The 18,726-nt window shown below is 34.6% G+C and overlaps 1 protein-coding gene across 2 annotated transcripts; it reads left to right on the forward strand.

Moving 5' to 3' along the window:
• The first annotated feature begins 438 nt into the window (after nt 1-438).
• Nucleotides 439-17,494, forward strand: LOC138304917 (uncharacterized). Of its 2 annotated transcripts, none has more exons than XM_069245311.1 (8): nt 439-608; nt 6,684-6,720; nt 7,374-7,558; nt 8,224-8,271; nt 8,499-8,616; nt 10,015-10,371; nt 10,718-10,801; nt 10,892-17,494. In XM_069245311.1, exons 1-8 carry the CDS (start codon nt 495-497, stop codon nt 11,650-11,652), a joined length of 1,704 nt encoding a protein of 567 aa, XP_069101412.1. In that variant the 5' UTR covers nt 439-494; the 3' UTR covers nt 11,653-17,494. The 2 variants fall into 2 exon arrangements, with proteins under 2 accessions (XP_069101412.1, XP_069101411.1); XM_069245310.1 differs by having other exon boundaries at nt 441-608; nt 10,012-10,371.
• Nucleotides 17,495-18,726: the final 1,232 nt, after the last annotated feature.

The raw sequence follows: 18,726 nt of genomic DNA on the forward strand, positions 1-18,726 counted from the left end.
AAATAGACACAATATCGGGGATGAAACCCATTTGCTTTGTTTTCGACGTGTCGTTATACGCGAAATGCCTACGTATAAAGAATGCATTTCAGGATAAAATATAAACCTCATAATTGTATAAGATTATTACATGACAAATGTAGTTATAACTTAAACGGATATATATCCAATTACAACGTAGACATAGTCATATGAAATTCAAAGATAAAAATATAAGGTTCTTATTTTGGGGCATGGTGGATTTGAGGAGGAGAAAGCGTTGTAAATGCATTACATATCTCTCTCACCTGTGTGAATTTTAAACCTGAGCGTTTTTTTCATGAACCTTCTTTTTTTCCCAAACAACAGTAAGGACGGATCATTATCAGTTTGACGTGTTCCTGTAATGTTCACGTGTGGCGATCTGTCAAGTTTATTTACACGTTAAAATTGGCGGATATAGATTACGTGGAGGGTTATATACAGTACACGCCATATCCTGTTAGTAATCAACGATGGAGGGCCGAACGTTACTAGTCCATTTAGTCTGTGTCTATAGTCTTACCATCACAACAAAAGCAACAAATCTGAAATTCACCAAAGGGATCGATTGCTCAATGAAATATCAGGTATGTATAGCATTCACCATGAACGAACCAGATGAATAATTGTGATCTATCATTTTCAAAAGTATAGAAAGCGTTTGGACAGTCGTATTATAGGATTTCGTTTGTTAAAAGAGCTTTTTGTTAAGAGGGTCGTCGTGGTTTGTACATGAATACGGTTTCTGTCACTTTGCACATGAACGGAACATGCTTCTTTTGCTCAGTCGGTAGAGCCGTAGATTTTCAAACCTCAGACCTGGGTTCGATTCCTGGTCGGGACACTCGGACGGAGTCATATGTGGTTTCCCCTGGTTGTCTACATTTTGAATGGAGATAGTAATATAAAGGAAAAGGACTTGAAATGCATATCACATTCACTAGGTATGATTTGTGAAATGTTTTCTGTTATAGAAACCCATTTAATACCTTGTCAAATCACAGGACGATGCAATTGCTTAATTACATGTTGTTGACTAATTTGCAATATCATAGCTATAGGTTCGCGTCGCTAATAAAAATATCAAACCATTCTGGAACATCAAACATGTAGCTTGTGCGTTACTAACTTTGAGAACGTTGATTTCTATGTGACACAAAATACTGGCGTAATTGAGTCTTTAGACACATATTAACATGGCAAACATTATCTTTGTGTATATATTAAGTTTAAGTCATTTTAGCCGATTAGCTAGCTTTAAGGATAACTTAAGGTTCCGTCTGGTGACAAATGTTTACACGAATAACTACAAACCGAAGAAAAGAAAGAATTATATTCGATAACAAAACAATACAAATGTTTAAATCTATAGGCATTTATATTGAAAATTATAAATGTATATCGGTACATAAAATATGTAAATATAATTTGAAATCGATGTCAAAATATGAACATCCTACAGCTTATATTTCTTGTTGATTTATAAAACTCAAACGATGGTGTTGTGCATTGTCTTCATAGCGCAATGTGTGTTCCACTGTTCTTGGCTTTATTTTCTCTGTTCATATTATTACTCGTTTTGTAAGTGTAGATTAGAAAATAAAATATCATTTAATTCTAAAACGTCGATACCTGTATTTGTACAGGTGAAAGATTATCAGATTGATATAGATAACGCCTTTAACATACCCGTATTTTTAAATTTATTATAAATCTTTCTTTTTTAAAACACATGATAGAACAAACCTTTTTTATTGAACCTGTTTTTTTAGCATGGTTTTATAACATTAGGCAGGGGCCGCAGTGGCCGAGTGGTAAAGATGTCTTGACAAATTACCACATGTCCACCACCTCTGGATCGTGAATTCGAATCACATGTGGGGTAGTTTCCAGGTACTGACTGCTGGTGGGTGGTTTTTCTCCGGGTACTCCTGCTTTCCTCCAACAAGCTTGGCACGTCCTAACATGACTCTTAATATGACGTTAAACTAAAAAAACACCATATTACATTAGGAGAATATTATTTACTATTGAAATAGGGACAACATTGGTTGAGTAGTTCGCTAGGATTCCCTGATACACAGGGACCTGGCACAAAATTTTTAACCAACAGTATACATATACATATATTATAGTATCAAGGGTATGAACTCGGTGGTCGAGAAAAACTGACCTATTTTTTTAAACCGTAATTATTTTGATAAATGGGCTCTATAAACCATCGACTTACTTTGATTATACACCTGCCGTACTTTGTAGAAACTCCATTTAAACATCGTGTAGCTCACTTACTTTAACCATCACCGCCATGTTCATTTGTTCTTCTGAATGCCGCTCGATTTTACCGACAAGCACAACACTACATAATTTATGTAAAATCGAGCAGCATTCCGAGAGAAAAAAAAATAACATGGCGGTGATGGGGTCATGACACCTCCAAAGGAGATTGTGGATGAACACAGATATGGGTACTGTTTACCACCACAAGCGTAGATTTTGTGATTTTGGCTTGGTTTTTGAGGTACCCATTAGAGGCGAGACGACATTTCGACCGGACAGGGAAATGTCTACCTAGCATATTTTTCGTAAATTTTCCGATCAAGCCATAACTTCGTCAATACTTGGCCAATTTTGTTCATCAAGCACTCAATGGAAAGATAAATTATTTCTCTTTAAGGTAAGGTATATGTCCATTTATTAAAATAATCCCGGTTTTTAAAAAATAGGCCCGTTTTTCCTGACCGCCGAGTTCATACCCTTGATACTATAATACATATATGTATACTGTTGGATAAAAAATTTCGTGCCAGGTCCCTGTGCCCTGATATATATTGATCACAAACACTTTACCTCTGGGTCGCGAGGTCGAATATCACGTGTGACAGTTGCCAGATACTGACAGCGAGCAATGGTTTTTCATTGGATACTCCAGCTTTTCTCCAACTCCAAATCCAAGCCCGGTTTTAAAATGACTGTAAGTATGACGTTAAATTAAAAAACAGTTCAGAAATGTTTAAATGGCTGACTCCTTAATAGTTAATATTACGGTACAATTGCTCTTCATGCATTCCTTCAAAATTCGGATTGAGAAATACAGTTACATAAAGATGAAGTTCAGTTAAAAGAATTAAATTGAAGTGTGTTAAAAATGTGAAATTAGTTTTACTGAGGCTTGTACTGAACAGCATACGATAACCTGATTGTAGTGAGGGATGCCTAGTAACGGTATCTGTATACACTATATATAAACACAATTAACTGATTACATTGGATGTAATGAGATCACGTTTGATAGTTTATAAAATTGTAAAAGAAGATGTAAACAGTTTAACAAGCGTATCATCTATGTTAGGCGCATAATGTACAATGAATCAATTCATTATGAAATATTAGGGGTAGAGGGTAAATCGAATATTTGGCGCCCTCCTATATACACCGTCACCTTTCGTTGATCCCTAGATTTCTTGTCATTCTACAGTCAAATGTTTGACCTGAGACAACCCACTTGGATGAAAAAATCAACATAATACAATTTCATAATATACCATTCTTTCAGAGACTGACAATTTTTATGTTTTCCTTGTATCATCAAATACATACTGTGGATTACACGTACTTTACTCATAGAATTAAATTCCAAGGATGAGAAAGATCTTTCAATAGGCTTTCAAAATGTTCGATATTCTTCCCGATGCATACCTTATTATGGATGGATTGTAACCGCTGAATGGTATAACTGTCGCCAGCCCTTCCAATAACATCAAAACCCAAGGTGGACAGTTGTGAGGTTCTTATCGTATGTCAGTGATTGTTCCCAGGTATTTGATGTTTCCATATAACACCTGAACGTTGTTAAAGGACACTGGCTATTAATAGGATACCAATGATAACAAAGATACTGAAACAGTCAAACAGAAAGATTACATAAAGCCAACAGATCTTGAAACTTTTGATACTACAGTTCGGCCCTACGCGATTGGGTTCTGATAAATCTTTTGACGTGGAACAGAAGTACCAAGTCTATTAATATATATGTTTTAAAGATTTATTTTATTGCGGCTTGCCGCTGTCAATGTTCTGGGTTTTGTTTGGGTTTTATTACTTTAACGTCCTATTAAAAAAGGGTCATATATTAAGGATGTGCAAATATTCCTGGTAGCAACTGCCACACTTGGGATGCGCATGCGCAACCAGAGGTGGAGGGCCTGTGGTAATATGTCTATACATTTTAACCACTAGAACACCGCGGCCCCAATGTATTGTTTCAGGGGGAAATCTGATACCTCAGGGCCATGAAATTCACAATTTTGTAAAGGGCTTTAATACCTTTCCATCTATGAAGAGTATTTGATTCTATTATTTCTGGAAATTTGGAAGGTGAATTTTGAGGTTTAAGCCTATTTGACCCCCTTTGGCCCCGTCCCTAAGGCCCCTGGAGGTCAGTAATGGAAATTGTATTAAAAGGATTCAATGGTAATCTCATAGTTATTAACCCCTTAATTCCCAGGGGGACATGCGAGACCCCAGGGTAATATAATTCACAATTTCTTTAAAGGACCTTAATACAATTTATACAGATAAACACATTTATGTTATATTTCGGATTTTTATGTAAATCGAGTTCACCTGAACCGATTTAGACATATGTCTATGTACCTTAAAAGATGAAGTAAATCGAGTTACCCCTTTACCAATTTAGGTGATTAGCCAATAGTTCATTTTATCACGTGACAAAACAAAGGGTTTTTTTTAACTAGCTATCATATATTGTCATTTATTTCTGATGTTATTCTTTTTTTATGATTGTTTTTACAATGAATATTGTAACAAGAACTCATATTATGTTTAATGTATATATCTGTATGTTGATGAACTCATATTATTGCATCGTCGGAGACCCATGGGTGATCGCACTACACTACGCTAGACTTATCACCCGTGGGCAAACTCCAGATAAAATCGTCGTAGGTAATTTATATGCATGAAGAATTTGATTGGTTCCAGTACACTTTTGCGATGGGATTTCATCCAATCAGAGTAAGGGTTATGTACAGTATACGGCAGCACAACAGAGTTGGCCAACAATTGCACCTGGCGAATGTTTGGGTACACGATACTGTGAGCGCACGAGCGGTTTATACACGTGTGTGTATGGGCCAGGTAAACTATATGAACAAAAGCGTAGTTAGCTTCGTTCATAGCAGTATAGGACTTCACTAGGTATTTCTGTAAAAAATATTATGCTTTATTAGGGCAGAAATTTTCATTTGAGTGTTTTATACTAATAGTCTTAATGTTATTAGGTATAAGATAATAATTAGGGCATACATGTACGTATGTTGTAATGGAGCCAACACCGCCTTAACCTACATATTGTAACCAAACACAGCTGGTTAACACTCACCGTGGTCAACAACTCCATTCTACCCTTGGTGTCTTACCTCCACACTCAGAAATTGCCATGACCTATGTGGTCATATGAGATAGTTTTGGAAGATAAAGATCTATACAAAACTCACATGTGTTTTTATGGGCGCTGCCATTTTTTGTTAATCTTCAAGCTAATAAACCAGTCTTCATTCTGAAGAGTTCCGAACTATATATCGAGTATTCTAACTGGTCAATTCTAGTGTGTGAATTAGCATATTTTACGAGGATTTTACGAGGAGTTTGCTCACGGGTGATAAGTGTAGCGTAGTGTAGTGCGATCACCCGTGGGTCTCCGACGATGATATTATTGTTGTATGTCTGCAACTGTATTTTGATGGCATGTTTTGATGCTCCACGTTTTTGGTTATATCAAGACATTTATGTTGTATGTATGTTTATGCAGCATGACTGCATTGTTGTTACCATGTCTGCCATTTAACCCGGTTTTTTGTATTTTTTTTCATGTATTTTATTTATATTTTTTACTAGGCGAAACAAATAAATGAAATAAAAGCACTTATAAAAAAAGGCATGTTTAGCGGACTACCCTGGGGGTAGGGTTGATATTATGATTGGCCTTGTGCTTTAGATGGTTTGTGCAAAATAGTATTGAAATTGATTCATCGGTTTTGGGGTCGGAAATGTAAATTGTTTACGGACATACGACACCACGACGGACGACGCACGACGCACGACGATGGACAAAAGGCGATTAGAATAGGTCACTTGTGACTTCGTCTCAGGTGACCTAAAATGGAAAACATTCCTACAATATAACATATTTGACTTAATTTTGTTAATACAACATACAAATACAATATAATTACCAATGTACAAATACAATATAATTACCAGGCACATTGCCAACGTGAGACTCGAACTCGAAATTAAGAGGCGGACGGATATCAGATCACTTTAATCATTTCATACACTTAGTAACCCTGAAATATTTTCAAACATCAAGATAAATACAAAATATATAAAAAGAAAAGTACGTTACACAAATACCATTAATCTAAATTTCGTATACAAACCAGGTGATTGTCTTTCACTAACCATATAAACTAAGCGCAATGACAACCCATCATCAGTGAAAAATCAAGAAATGAAGTGGGTTTTTTTAATGTAGATTCAATACGATGCATTTACCAACTGAATGTGTTAATCAAATAGTATCCATTTGTCGAATAATTTTACCATTGATTTAATGTGAAATAAACGTTCTATTTCAGAATCGCTGCGATATAAGCATAACTCCTCCGACAGAAAGTAAGTACTGCGTTTCCGTTTTGGCATTGGGGATGATATCAGTATGGCGATGGCTTGATTGTATCTCATTATTCGATGAACAACTCATTATGCATTTTGTAAAATTAGTATCAATGTTATTCTTTTACATAAAAGATTCTTTCTATTCCAAATATTTGGATAGTAAAATAGAGATAAATGCAGTAACAAAATATTTAATTATGAACTATCACTCCTTTAAAACGACACTTTTTGTATGATGGCCACTGCAGTTTCACTTTTCCCTCGACACTAATGTGTGATGATAGAAACTAATCGTGAATATGGTGTTGTTTGTGAGATGTGAAATAAAAAAAAACAATGGGATTCTTCATTTGCCAACAGGTCCATCATTTTATTCTTATCAAATATTTTGATCCAAACCTGACCATGATTTGCATGGTGAACATATCATAATCCCATAATACAGCTTGCTTTTCCACATCTTCTAACAATAAATTTCTTGTATTTCCGTACCAGTATGAACCTCACCTCTTCTAACGATTCTTGTAACCAGTTTATCCTATCGTTGATTTTGCAGTTCGGTTTCCAACATAAATCAAACACTACTGCCACATCCCCACAGTATAACATGGTGTGATGTAAACAGTCAGGATGTTGTGTTTATTATTCAGGCTATATGCAGACTTGCGGTTGCCGCTTCCTCATCAATGTATGTCTAGTGTCAGAAAATGACATCATACTATCCTACTTACCTCCCCTTGGGACATACGGGATACAGAAGAGCAGTGTATATTTGAATTTATACAACGGCGACAAGAGCACCGAATACGACATGTTCCAGATCCCCCTCAATCAGGTGACAATATTACCACCACTACTATACGTAAAGGTCATTGTATCTAACACAACAAACACTAACATCATTATCATCATTATTAAGTATTGTGATATAAAAACAGACTGCACATTGTAACCCTTTCAAAGAATAAGTCAGTGATGCTTAGTTACATTGAACTATTACGACACTCACGCACTGTTCCAGATGTGCATATTTCAGAGTTATCTCCCCTCTGGCCATGGGTAGATATCGATTATGACGTCATCATTTCATGAGCTAAAATTACGTCTTTTTTTCTCCAACAATATGACGTTATATTCGTAAAAAGAACAAATACAAAATAATTATACATAGTTTCGAGTTCCGATATCAAGCATACACAAATACATTAACCATAATGTTAACTTATCTTGAGGGCATAGTTTTGTGTTTTATGTAACTCAAAAAACGGTTAAATATGTTTCTGATGATTCCGAGATTCTGACACACGGTTTGTTCTTATACAGGTTAACTATTTGCGAATTTCCCAAATGATTGTTTGATAAGTAAAGAATTTCGTTGTAAACCACATGCATTAAAATAACACTCATAACGATGACGATGTTATAATTATCTTTTATGTTGTTTTTTTCAAATACTCAACATTTTCTCCAAGAATTATATCTTGAAGTTCATCTTTTCAGAAACCTTGTCGATTTAATGAAGTTCTACCTGGAAAATATGATGTTTGGGTAAGTTATTGACCATAGGCAGACTACTAGGTCACTCGTAGGAAGGGGAGGTCACTCGTAAATAAGGGATATCACTCCTAGATAGAGAAGTCACTCGTAGAAAGGGGGATGACTCGTAGATAAGGGAAGTCACTCGTACATAGCGAAATAAGATAAATGTTGAGAAATATTCTTATTTGTGTGAATAGATATGCATGTTAACTCTAACCGACGCCATTTCTCTTTAGATGTCTCCCATTGATCCAGATCCCGATTATGAAAATTACGATGACAACTACCAACGCTGTGACTGTTTCGGGTACAATTTCAAAAGCAATAAATTTATTATTAGTTCTAATATGAAAGGTGAGTGACCAATATAATATTGTCATGTTCTTTTTATATTCGCCAGTATGCATTGAATAACACAATCGCAGGTTACACAAACACAATACGTTTGGTGACTAAGTCTATGAAAAAAAAAACAAATATGATCATCATTTTTTCAATTTCTTTCTAGCACTTTCCTTTTTCCTAAATAAATGTGTCCATTGAATATGATTTAACTATTCTACCGTACCTGACAGGGTTTTCCCGCGGTTGCTAAGGAACATATTACTGTTTTTTTACCGAGTTAATTGCAACATCTCTGAAGTCGACGCCATGAATATAATTCTAAACAACTGAATTCTTCGTTAAATCATTGGAGATAATAATCAAACGTGGATCAGTCAAGTGGACAGGGATAGCTCAACCCCGGTGATAGATTTTGGCTGCCAACTGAGTTTATAAAGGACACCACACAGGCAATATCTCTTTACGTGGAATTCACGTGATTTTTTTTCACTTGAAATTCACATGAAATTCACGTGAAATTTCCATGACAAAAATCACGTGAAATTCACATGAAGAAATATTGCCTTCGTAACGAGAAATAATAATACTTTCTTTTATAGACTGGTGTCCGTTATACACATGTACATTATACACTAAATTGCACCAGATGGAGTACATGATCCTGTCCTTTATAAAAAAAGTGTTATACAGGTATAGAGGTGTCCTTTATAGCAGGTTTGAGTATGTGGAAAATGGCATAACTTTCTATACTTCTATAGCTTTTATAACGTTTCGTGATGGGTAATGGGATACTGATAATAATACAAGATTCGCATAATAGGTAGATTAAAGATTTCTGTATGTTTAACATGAAGTTCATCTCTTTTCCATATCCCCTGCAGTTCCCATATACTAATACTTGGCCTCTACATTGTGTACTGATGGCGTTGTCGATGAAGTTACGAACACCTGTTAAGATATCTTAACAGGTATTTGTACATATTTGCTATTTTTCAGTTGATATCAGTTTTAATATTTGTTTTGTTGTCACCTGTATTTGAGTTTCGATAATGGGTTTGATGTTTTCGAGATTATTACATTTTTGTAGGGAAGACCTTTATTTTGATTTGGATTCATTGCCAATATTCATTAAACCATTATCATTAAATATTCTTCAGAATGACAAACTGAATTTAAAGTATTTACTAATTATTTTTTGTAGCGGAGAATTTTACATTGATTTGGGTAACCTACTACAAACATTAAATATACTTCAAGTTTTGATTTCTTGACCAGCAGGATCTATGACAATTGGACTAGTCAAACATGAGATATACTTCTATATTTGATTTCTTGACCAGCAGGATCTATGACAATTGGACTAGTCAAACATGAGATATACTTCTATATTTGAATTCTTATCAGCAGGACCTATGACAGTTGGACCAGTCAGTATCAGTGTCACGTCCAGTATTGCTTATATGATGACGCCACCAGAGTTTACTGAATCAGGATTGGACAGCAATGAAGCAGGTGAAATAAATACCCGCCCGGGTATCGTACACCAGTTAGATCCCAGTAACGATCTTCCTAAAGCCAATCTCAGCCATAACAACAGCCTGCAGTCACCTTCCGGATATGATACGTGGATTAATACAACAGATAACAATAGCACCAAAATTACTGGAATTCAGGACTTCGTGATCGTGATCATTGTCTCAACGATATCGTCGACTTGTCTTCTGATAATCTTCCTTGTTGTAATGGCAATCACCCGGAAGAAAAGTAACGTGAACCTAGTGTTTTATGCAATTTTTTCCGTTTCTTATATATATTTATTCCTTTTGATTCAAAATTTTCTAGCTTTGTGTGTTTTAATAATGTTTTAGGCCATCTTGTTTTTTTCATTATGGTCTATTTAATATAATCTAATCGTTCAAATTGACAAAATATGGGTTCTAAGATTCTAGCATTAGCTTTCCAATTCATACGTGCGAGCTGATGCCAACAAAGTGAAAAGTTTCTAATGATACTTGGTGCGGAAGCTAAGTAAAATTGATTTAGAGATGCAAAGCTGTCTTCAATTATATATTTACGTTTCTATAATGATACAGAATATTGTTTCCTGCAGATCGTCTCCTCTGTATAAACCACAAAAATGAAGTGAAGAAACAAGTATCGGGAGAGCCTAGTGCGAATACAGAACCCGAAAGAGGTAAAGAGTACACAAAAACACATATAGCGTTTTTCTTTAGTTTATATCAGTCTTGTTCTGGCAGTAAAACTTATCTTATCTCTTTTATAGCGAAAGAAAATCCAGGAGCAGAGACGTATGACTCTGGTGTAGATATGTCGAGTGGTGGTGAAGGATTCCAGCATTCCGACATCGCCACTTTACGAGAGAGATGTGGGTCCATTACCTATGACACTGGAACCCCAAACTCAGTGTTCGATCTTTATGGATATACACGGACTGATGAGAGTGTCCGAGACCCGTCAATCTACCCGGCGATTACTATCCTAGATGGAACCTTTGAACAAACGAATTATGTCCATCCGCTTGTGAACGTTGAGTCTGGTGGCTTTGTCAATCCCACTGTTCCTTGTTCCTGTGGCTCTATCAGTCCTCACGTGTTGCACAAGAGTTTTGAAAGCCAACATAGCACACATGCTGAATTTGATTTTCAACCGCAAGATCAGGTACTGGAAGCGTATCCAAATGGAAATATTACAGAGTGTGACTTACACAGGGGCCATACTGAAGAGGTTCAAAGGTCCGGAATAGATTCCATCGAGTTTATTCCACCTGACCCCACCTTTAGCGAGTGTTATGACATTACTAGTGGTATCATCGAGCAGGAAATGTTTGAGATTAATCGGAATTATAACCGAAATGTTTCGTTATTTGGTGAAAATCGTGTACGAAGTTCGGTTATAAAGAAGTCGTTTTCCACTGGAAATAAAATGACTGACACAAACATAGACCCGGTTTCGGTGCATGACTACCCTACTGACGATATTATTCAGGACTCAAGTGATATCAGTATTGGTGGGATCAGTTTATAGGCTATTGACTTTTAAGAAAGATGTAAAATGTCAGCTCATCTAACAATTTCTTTTCATATGGTTGTAAGTTATTACTCGTTCATGATTCATGGAGTGGAGCTGGGGAAATACTATTCGTTTGCCTTTAATGTATTGTGCATTGTTTTGTTTTAGGACCCGGATACTTAACAGACTCATACGAGTACATGTTGTCTGGCATGAACTTCAGTCTAACTTTGGATAAGTGTCACTAAACATAACTTAATTCCAAAAGAAAATAAAACATCTGTCTTTATTTAGCACATACATGTATTTTCTAAGCACCCTCATAATATAGTCTACCAGATGTTCTGATTCGCTGGCTTTTCATACTTGATCTAAACACCTCTTGTTATATAAATAAACAAAGACTGCATACGAACCTCGCCATACAAAGGGTTTTGTTATAAATTTATTACACTTCAAAACACGGAACTGTCCGTTGGAAGGTAAATGACATACAAAGGGGAATAACTCTCGTAAATTATTAAAACAGTCAGGAAAAATAAGAATTGTTTTAAAATACCATGTTACGCAGACTTGCGTACGATCCGTGCCATAGAAAGTATTTTTTATTTCATTACCCTTCAAACGACTGACCGTCTGACCGTTACGGATTTGGACAAAGTTTGTCCTTGGAAAGTAGTAAATGACATAGAAAGGGGAATAACTCTCATGAATCATTTAAACAGTCTGGGAAAATATTTGCAGATTATACTATAAACCACTCTATGTTCGCCTATACAACATGTCGCACCATCGTTTTTTTTTTTTTGTTTTTTTTTAAACTCAGGACTAAGGTAATTCTCTATGCATAAATGGTCCCAATGCGACAATGGTATATAGCATATGTATATTTTGAGAAGGACAGAGAAAGAGAGAAGAAGCGAGATAGAGAGGAGGGGAGCAAGAGTAAAGAGCAACATAGAGAGCGAGGGGGATGGAGAGAAAATACAGAAAGATAGAGAGAAATACAGGAAGTGGGTGAGGGAAAATACATAAATCGAGAGGGGGAAGGGGAGAAAAAAAGACAGAACGAGAGAAGGTAAGAGGGAAAAGACAGCGAGAGAGAGCGGGAAAAAAAGGAAAAGAGAGGGGGGAAGCAGGAAAAGACAGGAAGAGGGAGTTAGAGAAAAGAGAGGAAGTGGAGGCAAGCAAGACTGTCGTGGGCGCGTGGCAAATAGGACTACTGTAGATGAGTGTGAAAGGTTAGAGAAAAATAGAATATCCGGTAAAGGGAGTGAGAGGAGAGATGAGAGTCAGGCTAGAGCAAGTACGAAAGCGAAAGTAAGCTATGTGAGAGTCATGAAGTCATCATCTTTCTTACAAGGATTCACATTACGCTAATATTCAATTATAATACAATAATGCGGAAAGAAGAATGTTTATGAATATTTATATATCGTTTGAGTGATTTTTTTCTTAAATGTTGTAAATACCTATTGTCTCATTTTTCCATATTTGCTAAAGATATTATTCTTTCAGTGTCATCATAGTGCATTTTTTTATTATTATCTATTATTGTTTCAAATACACTGTATTTAATTTATGAGTGAGTCATGAACTAAAAACATTACATACAATTATAATTAACAAAATGGATTTCATGCGCACACAATCTACATTTGTACATGTATACATCAAGTGTCATTGCCCTATATTCCACCAAGTAGTCCATATAAAAAGGCAAAAGGCTACGACACTCAAAACTTATACATAGAAAGTAAAAAAAAAAACATTCACTAATTGCCATATTTTGCCATATGTACATGCAAATTAGATAATTCAAAGAAATTAAAGGCCCAACATCCGTATCTTTCTTATTTTTTTCATGATATCGAAGAACGTTATGATTCGGAATATGTTGATAAAAATCAAATAAATATTAAACATCGCTAGGTGGGTCCCACTTAGTCAAACAAGCCGAAGTTAGTTGACATTGTAACGTCGTTGCCGAGAACGTCATGTGACTACCGTAACTACGTAACGTCTGTCCGAACTCTTCCGAAAACGGGTCATGAACTTTCCGACTTCCGTTCGTCAATAATCGTAACTTCTATGGCGACCAGTCTACAATGAAGGCATGCTTACATGTATCGACTTTCAACAACTGCTGTACCAAAGTAAAAAAAAAAACAAAAAAAAAACAACATTATAAATATTCTGTAATATATCTTAATTTCAACTAAATCTACAAATACTAACAATATCGGAGTCGAATTTAACTTGAAGTTTTGTTGATAGTTACGTATAGTGTGGCTTTAATTTACTAGGTATCATTACACGTAGGCTATGTAAAAAGTTATTTATGCATGTGTTGCTTGGCAAATGTCTAATTTTCCTTACATCGCTATACGTTTTCAATTCGTTTTTAATACCCTAAAAATGTCAATTTCCTTCGTTCTTTTTTCACTAACGTAGTACGTTTTATACAGAAAAATGTATAATCGATACTAGGACATTTAAATCTTCATATACTGGCGATTCCGTTTTATAGCCGGTAATAATATATTTGATATTTGCTAAGTTCCTTCCAATTTTAATTTTCTTAAACGTTTCATTGACTTTTACCCAGAATATTTTTACATGTTCACATAAAACAAAGAAATGATCGTAATCTTCCGTTATATGACATGTAGTACACAAAGGATTGGATTCTATTTTCCATCTGTGCAGTAATTTTTCATTTTTAATTTATTCTCATCAAAAGAGTGAAAACTAAAATTGAGACTTGTTTTTAATTGAGTATCGCTTGACAATTCAAATTTATTTTTCCAAAAATTAAATGTATGTGCTTTAATTTTCTTATTCTTTACTAATAAGTCATAAATTATTTTATTTGTAAGTTTTTCAAGAGGAATACACTGTCTTCTCTTAGTCGTTATTTGCAATTTCAAAACGTCATGCGTGATTGTTGTATTAATAGAAGAATTAGATTGGAGTTCCTGTAACCACCACTTTGGAATTGATTTTTTCAACATAATAAGCTGTGACATCCAGTTCTGTTGTGAGGTCAGTTTGTTCAAAATATACTTCTAACAGATTTTTCCAGAATCATCGATTACATTATCAATTGTTAATAGTTTATCTTTAACCCAATTTGGAAATAATAAGGAATATTTCCCGTTTTTAATATGTCTGTTGCCCCAAATGATTTCTTTTCTTATATCTAGGTAATTTCGTGGAATAAAAATCTGATTTAAAGTTGACTACATGGTCAGTATGAATCTTATTGCATAAGCAAATAAGGCCATCTATACCGTATTGGTCAAAATAGAAAGATGGAATAGAGGTCCAGTTAGCACCAACATTATCAAAAAATCTTTTAACCCATGCCACTTTTAACATATATATATGATATTCCACATCGATCATTTGTAGCCTGCCATCTTCGTGTTTACCGATAAGTGTCTTTCTCTTAACTTTTGTCCATTTTCCCTCCCAAATGTAGGTGAAAAGTATCTTTTCCAATACACTAATCTGTACTTTACTTATGTTTTGAGTCGACGCTATATATATAATTTTAGATAAAAGTAGGGCTTTTACGACAGTTTTTCTACCTAGCATAGTTAATTTTCTTTTCTTCCAATTCTTAATGTCACGCTCTATGTCGATTCTGACAGGTAAATTTATCTGGTCCAAAAACATATCCTAACGATTTGACTTGCCCTCTACTCCAGGTTATATTCTCATATACAGCATATCTCAATTTGTTTCCCTAGCTAAATACCCTCTGATTTGTCTTTGTTAATCTTTAACCCAGAAAGTTCCCCAAACATTCCAATTTCCTCTAAGGCCGTTACTATATCCGCATATTTCAAAAACAAAGTTGTATCATCTGCTACATGTAACTGACTTATTTTTAAATGTTTGTTTCTTGCCGTTATACCACATACATGTATATTCTTGTTGGAGCGTATCCTAATTGCCATAATTTCGGCCGCTATGATAAAAAGTAGACAAGATAACGGACAACCTTGTCGAATACCACGATGTATATTAAATCTGTCTGAAATCCAGTTATTATTAGAAACATACCCGTAGACATTATTTTCAAAGATTTTACCCATTTAATAAAGGATTCCCCCAAGCCAAATGCTTTTAATGAAGCGAACATAAACTCCCATTCAATCGTGTCAAAGGCCTTAGTAAAGTCTAAAAATAAAACAGATGCATTAATGTTAAAATGTTCCGAAAAGTCTATAACATCATGAATTTGTCTAATATTGAAACCAATAAGCATATTTTTTATATACCCGTTTTGGTCTGTATCAATAATTTTTTCGATAACGTGTTTTAACCTGAACGATAGAGCTTGAGCAGCTATTTTGTAATCGACATTGAGGAGTGTTACTGGCCTCCAATTTTTTTAAAAGATCCTCGTCACCCTTTTTGTGTTTTAAAGATAAAATTCCACATTTTTGCATATTTGAAAATTCGCCCTCGGCGTAGCCTTCATTTAAAGAGTTTACAACTAAATCGCCTACATCGCTCCAAAATTTTCTGTAAAATCCTACAGTTAAACCGTCTATCCCCGGACTCTTCCCCAATTTCATTTTATGCATGGTTTGTTTGCATTCATCAACAGTTAACTGCCTCTCACATAGGTTTTTGTCAGTGGGTGATAAAGAATGTGGGATATTTGTTTCACTAATATAAGTTTTAATAGCGTTCGCATCCGGTTTGTTACTGGTGTAAAATTTTTGATAAAAATTATGTTCGAACTGTAGAATATCATTATTTCCGGTAACAATTGATCCATCATCAGCCTTAAACTTGTGTATAACCTTTTTTGACTGTCTACATTTTTTCTAAATTTAAAAAGTATTTTGTTGATTTCTCACCATGTTCTATCCATTTGGCTTTTGCTCTCACATGTGCTCCTTCTGGGAGTACTAACAATCGTTTATTCATATACAAGTTTTTAACAATGATTCGTGAAGCACTTGACTTTATGTTCGAACCCTCTAGTGTATACATAGTTTTTGACGTGAAGTTTTCTGATGTAAGAGCAGTGCAACCTTAAAATCGATAATTGATCGATTATCTCAGGATCGTACCTACAGAGACAGGTAGATAAGATTCGCTCTTGTTCGTACCGCTTCAACTATGTGACGTAAATTTCATTCTGACGAATCAAATACAGAGGGTTTTTTTCATATGATATTTACTACCAAAGTTTATCAACATTTTGAGAAGTGCAGAAGTACAATACTTACAATGCATAGGTTTTAATTTACACAGGTCACAATGAATTTGGCAGTGCTGCCAAAAATTATCATATGTACGTTTACATTGCAATGAAATGAGCACATTGTACAGTTCAGACCATAAAACCCTAGATGTGGTCTACAATTCATTTCACGTTTTTACAGTGTTATTAGTAATTTTAAGTGGCTTCTTCAAATATATTTTAATACAACCATACATAAATCATTAAACATAAAAAACCCGTTTACGATGGAATGTTTTTTTGTTGTAACTGTTTGTCCATGATTTTGAATGGTTTTTACAGCATAATTCATCAAACCTGATGGTTTTAAATACATAATTGAAGAAAAGAATATCTTGTCGAACTTTTCTCCCAGTTTATAGATATTTTTATTGTTGTGTTTGTACACTGTATCTATGTCTACATAAAATAACATTATAAACTAGACAGCGTTTCATTAATAACTGTGATAAAATACAAAAAGAATAATATACTGTATTAAACTTAATATGTTCCATTACGACGATATCAAATTGTCGTTTTTACATCAATCCTCACCCTGTTGTTTGTCATCATTCAATAAAAAGATGTTTAACTACTGGGCATGTCGTATATTAGTCTCACACACAATAAAAACTTTAATACAAATATATTGCTTTAATTTAATAGTCCATCTGTTACTTATCCAGCCGATTTCGTTGGCTACTTAGCATTTTGTTTGGTTCAAAATCAAATTTTATTCAAAATGTCATAGTATATTATATAACATTAAGACAGGAGGAGAATCATTCAACACACAACCATATATACTTTTCATGAATTTAATTTTCTACAAAATGACATACAATCATGGGTTAGTTGTAGTATAATGGCTGACGAGATATGCCCCATCTAACCTATTGCTTTCATCCTCCTGTAAAGAGAGGTAATTTCATTTAATACATTGACTACTTATCATTGTCTATTAAGTATATTACATCTGCTACTAATCAAAAGTATAACCTATATGTGATATATACGCCATCATGACCCTGGCTGTTAATAGGACGTTAAACTAATAAAACCCAAACCCATTTTTTATCTGCTGCCTATCAGTTATTACTATTTTTGCATTATATGGTACTTATCAATATTTATAGATAAGAAGCTTGCTTTATGTTTTGTATTTTCAGTTTTTGTTTATATTAATACGTATTCAGTTAAAAAATTCTACGAAAGTTAATTACCATTTCTCTTTACTTAATTAATACTTCATATTTTTTAACCTTGCTTTTCATTTTTTTAGCGCATTTTTGGCTATATTAGAACGCTGCCAATGGACCATTCTATGTGTTTCTGTGCACAGCTTTAACCACCTATAGTACACATATTGGACAAAAACACAAGTTATATGAGGAGCAAACGATTGTGGTATACAAGATAACATATAGAGAGTGACTTCCGTTAACACTCATATAACAGCCATTTTCTCCGGAAGCTTTATCATACTCATATGTGACGTCATATACTTGTATATAAATCATGAAGTCGTCATAAGCACATGGTCGCGGAAGCCCCTTAGTTTCTATGGAAGTGAAGTACTTGACGATTCCGCGTATTTGTTCTTAGGTCTGTTTATCAAATATTTAAATCAAGTTGAAAATGCTATGTAGGCACGTAAAAATGAAACCTCGGATTGTTTTTGTTGTTTAAGGTTTTAGATCCTATAATACATCTATAGTTATATGAATCAAAATTATCTATTTGAGGTAAAGTGTGACTTTACTGGAATTTCACTGTTTTGAGCATACACACGAAAAACTTTTGCAAATTAGTTGTCCGATAATTAAGAATATTCGCAAAAT

This window comes from Argopecten irradians, chromosome 12, assembly GCF_041381155.1.
Source record: "Argopecten irradians isolate NY chromosome 12, Ai_NY, whole genome shotgun sequence".
Taxonomy (NCBI): Eukaryota; Metazoa; Mollusca; class Bivalvia; order Pectinida; family Pectinidae; genus Argopecten; species Argopecten irradians.

Bases quoted from the DNA above. Each gene is read 5' to 3' on its own strand.
- LOC138304917 (XM_069245310.1), top strand. From the start codon at position 495: ATGGAGGGCCGAACGTTACTAGTCCATTTAGTCTGTGTCTATAGTCTT. The intron at 10,372-10,717 runs GTAACGTGAACC...TGTTTCCTGCAG, and splicing joins GGCAATCACCCGGAAGAAAA to ATCGTCTCCTCTGTATAAAC. The intron at 10,802-10,891 runs GTAAAGAGTACA...TCTCTTTTATAG, and splicing joins GAATACAGAACCCGAAAGAG to CGAAAGAAAATCCAGGAGCA.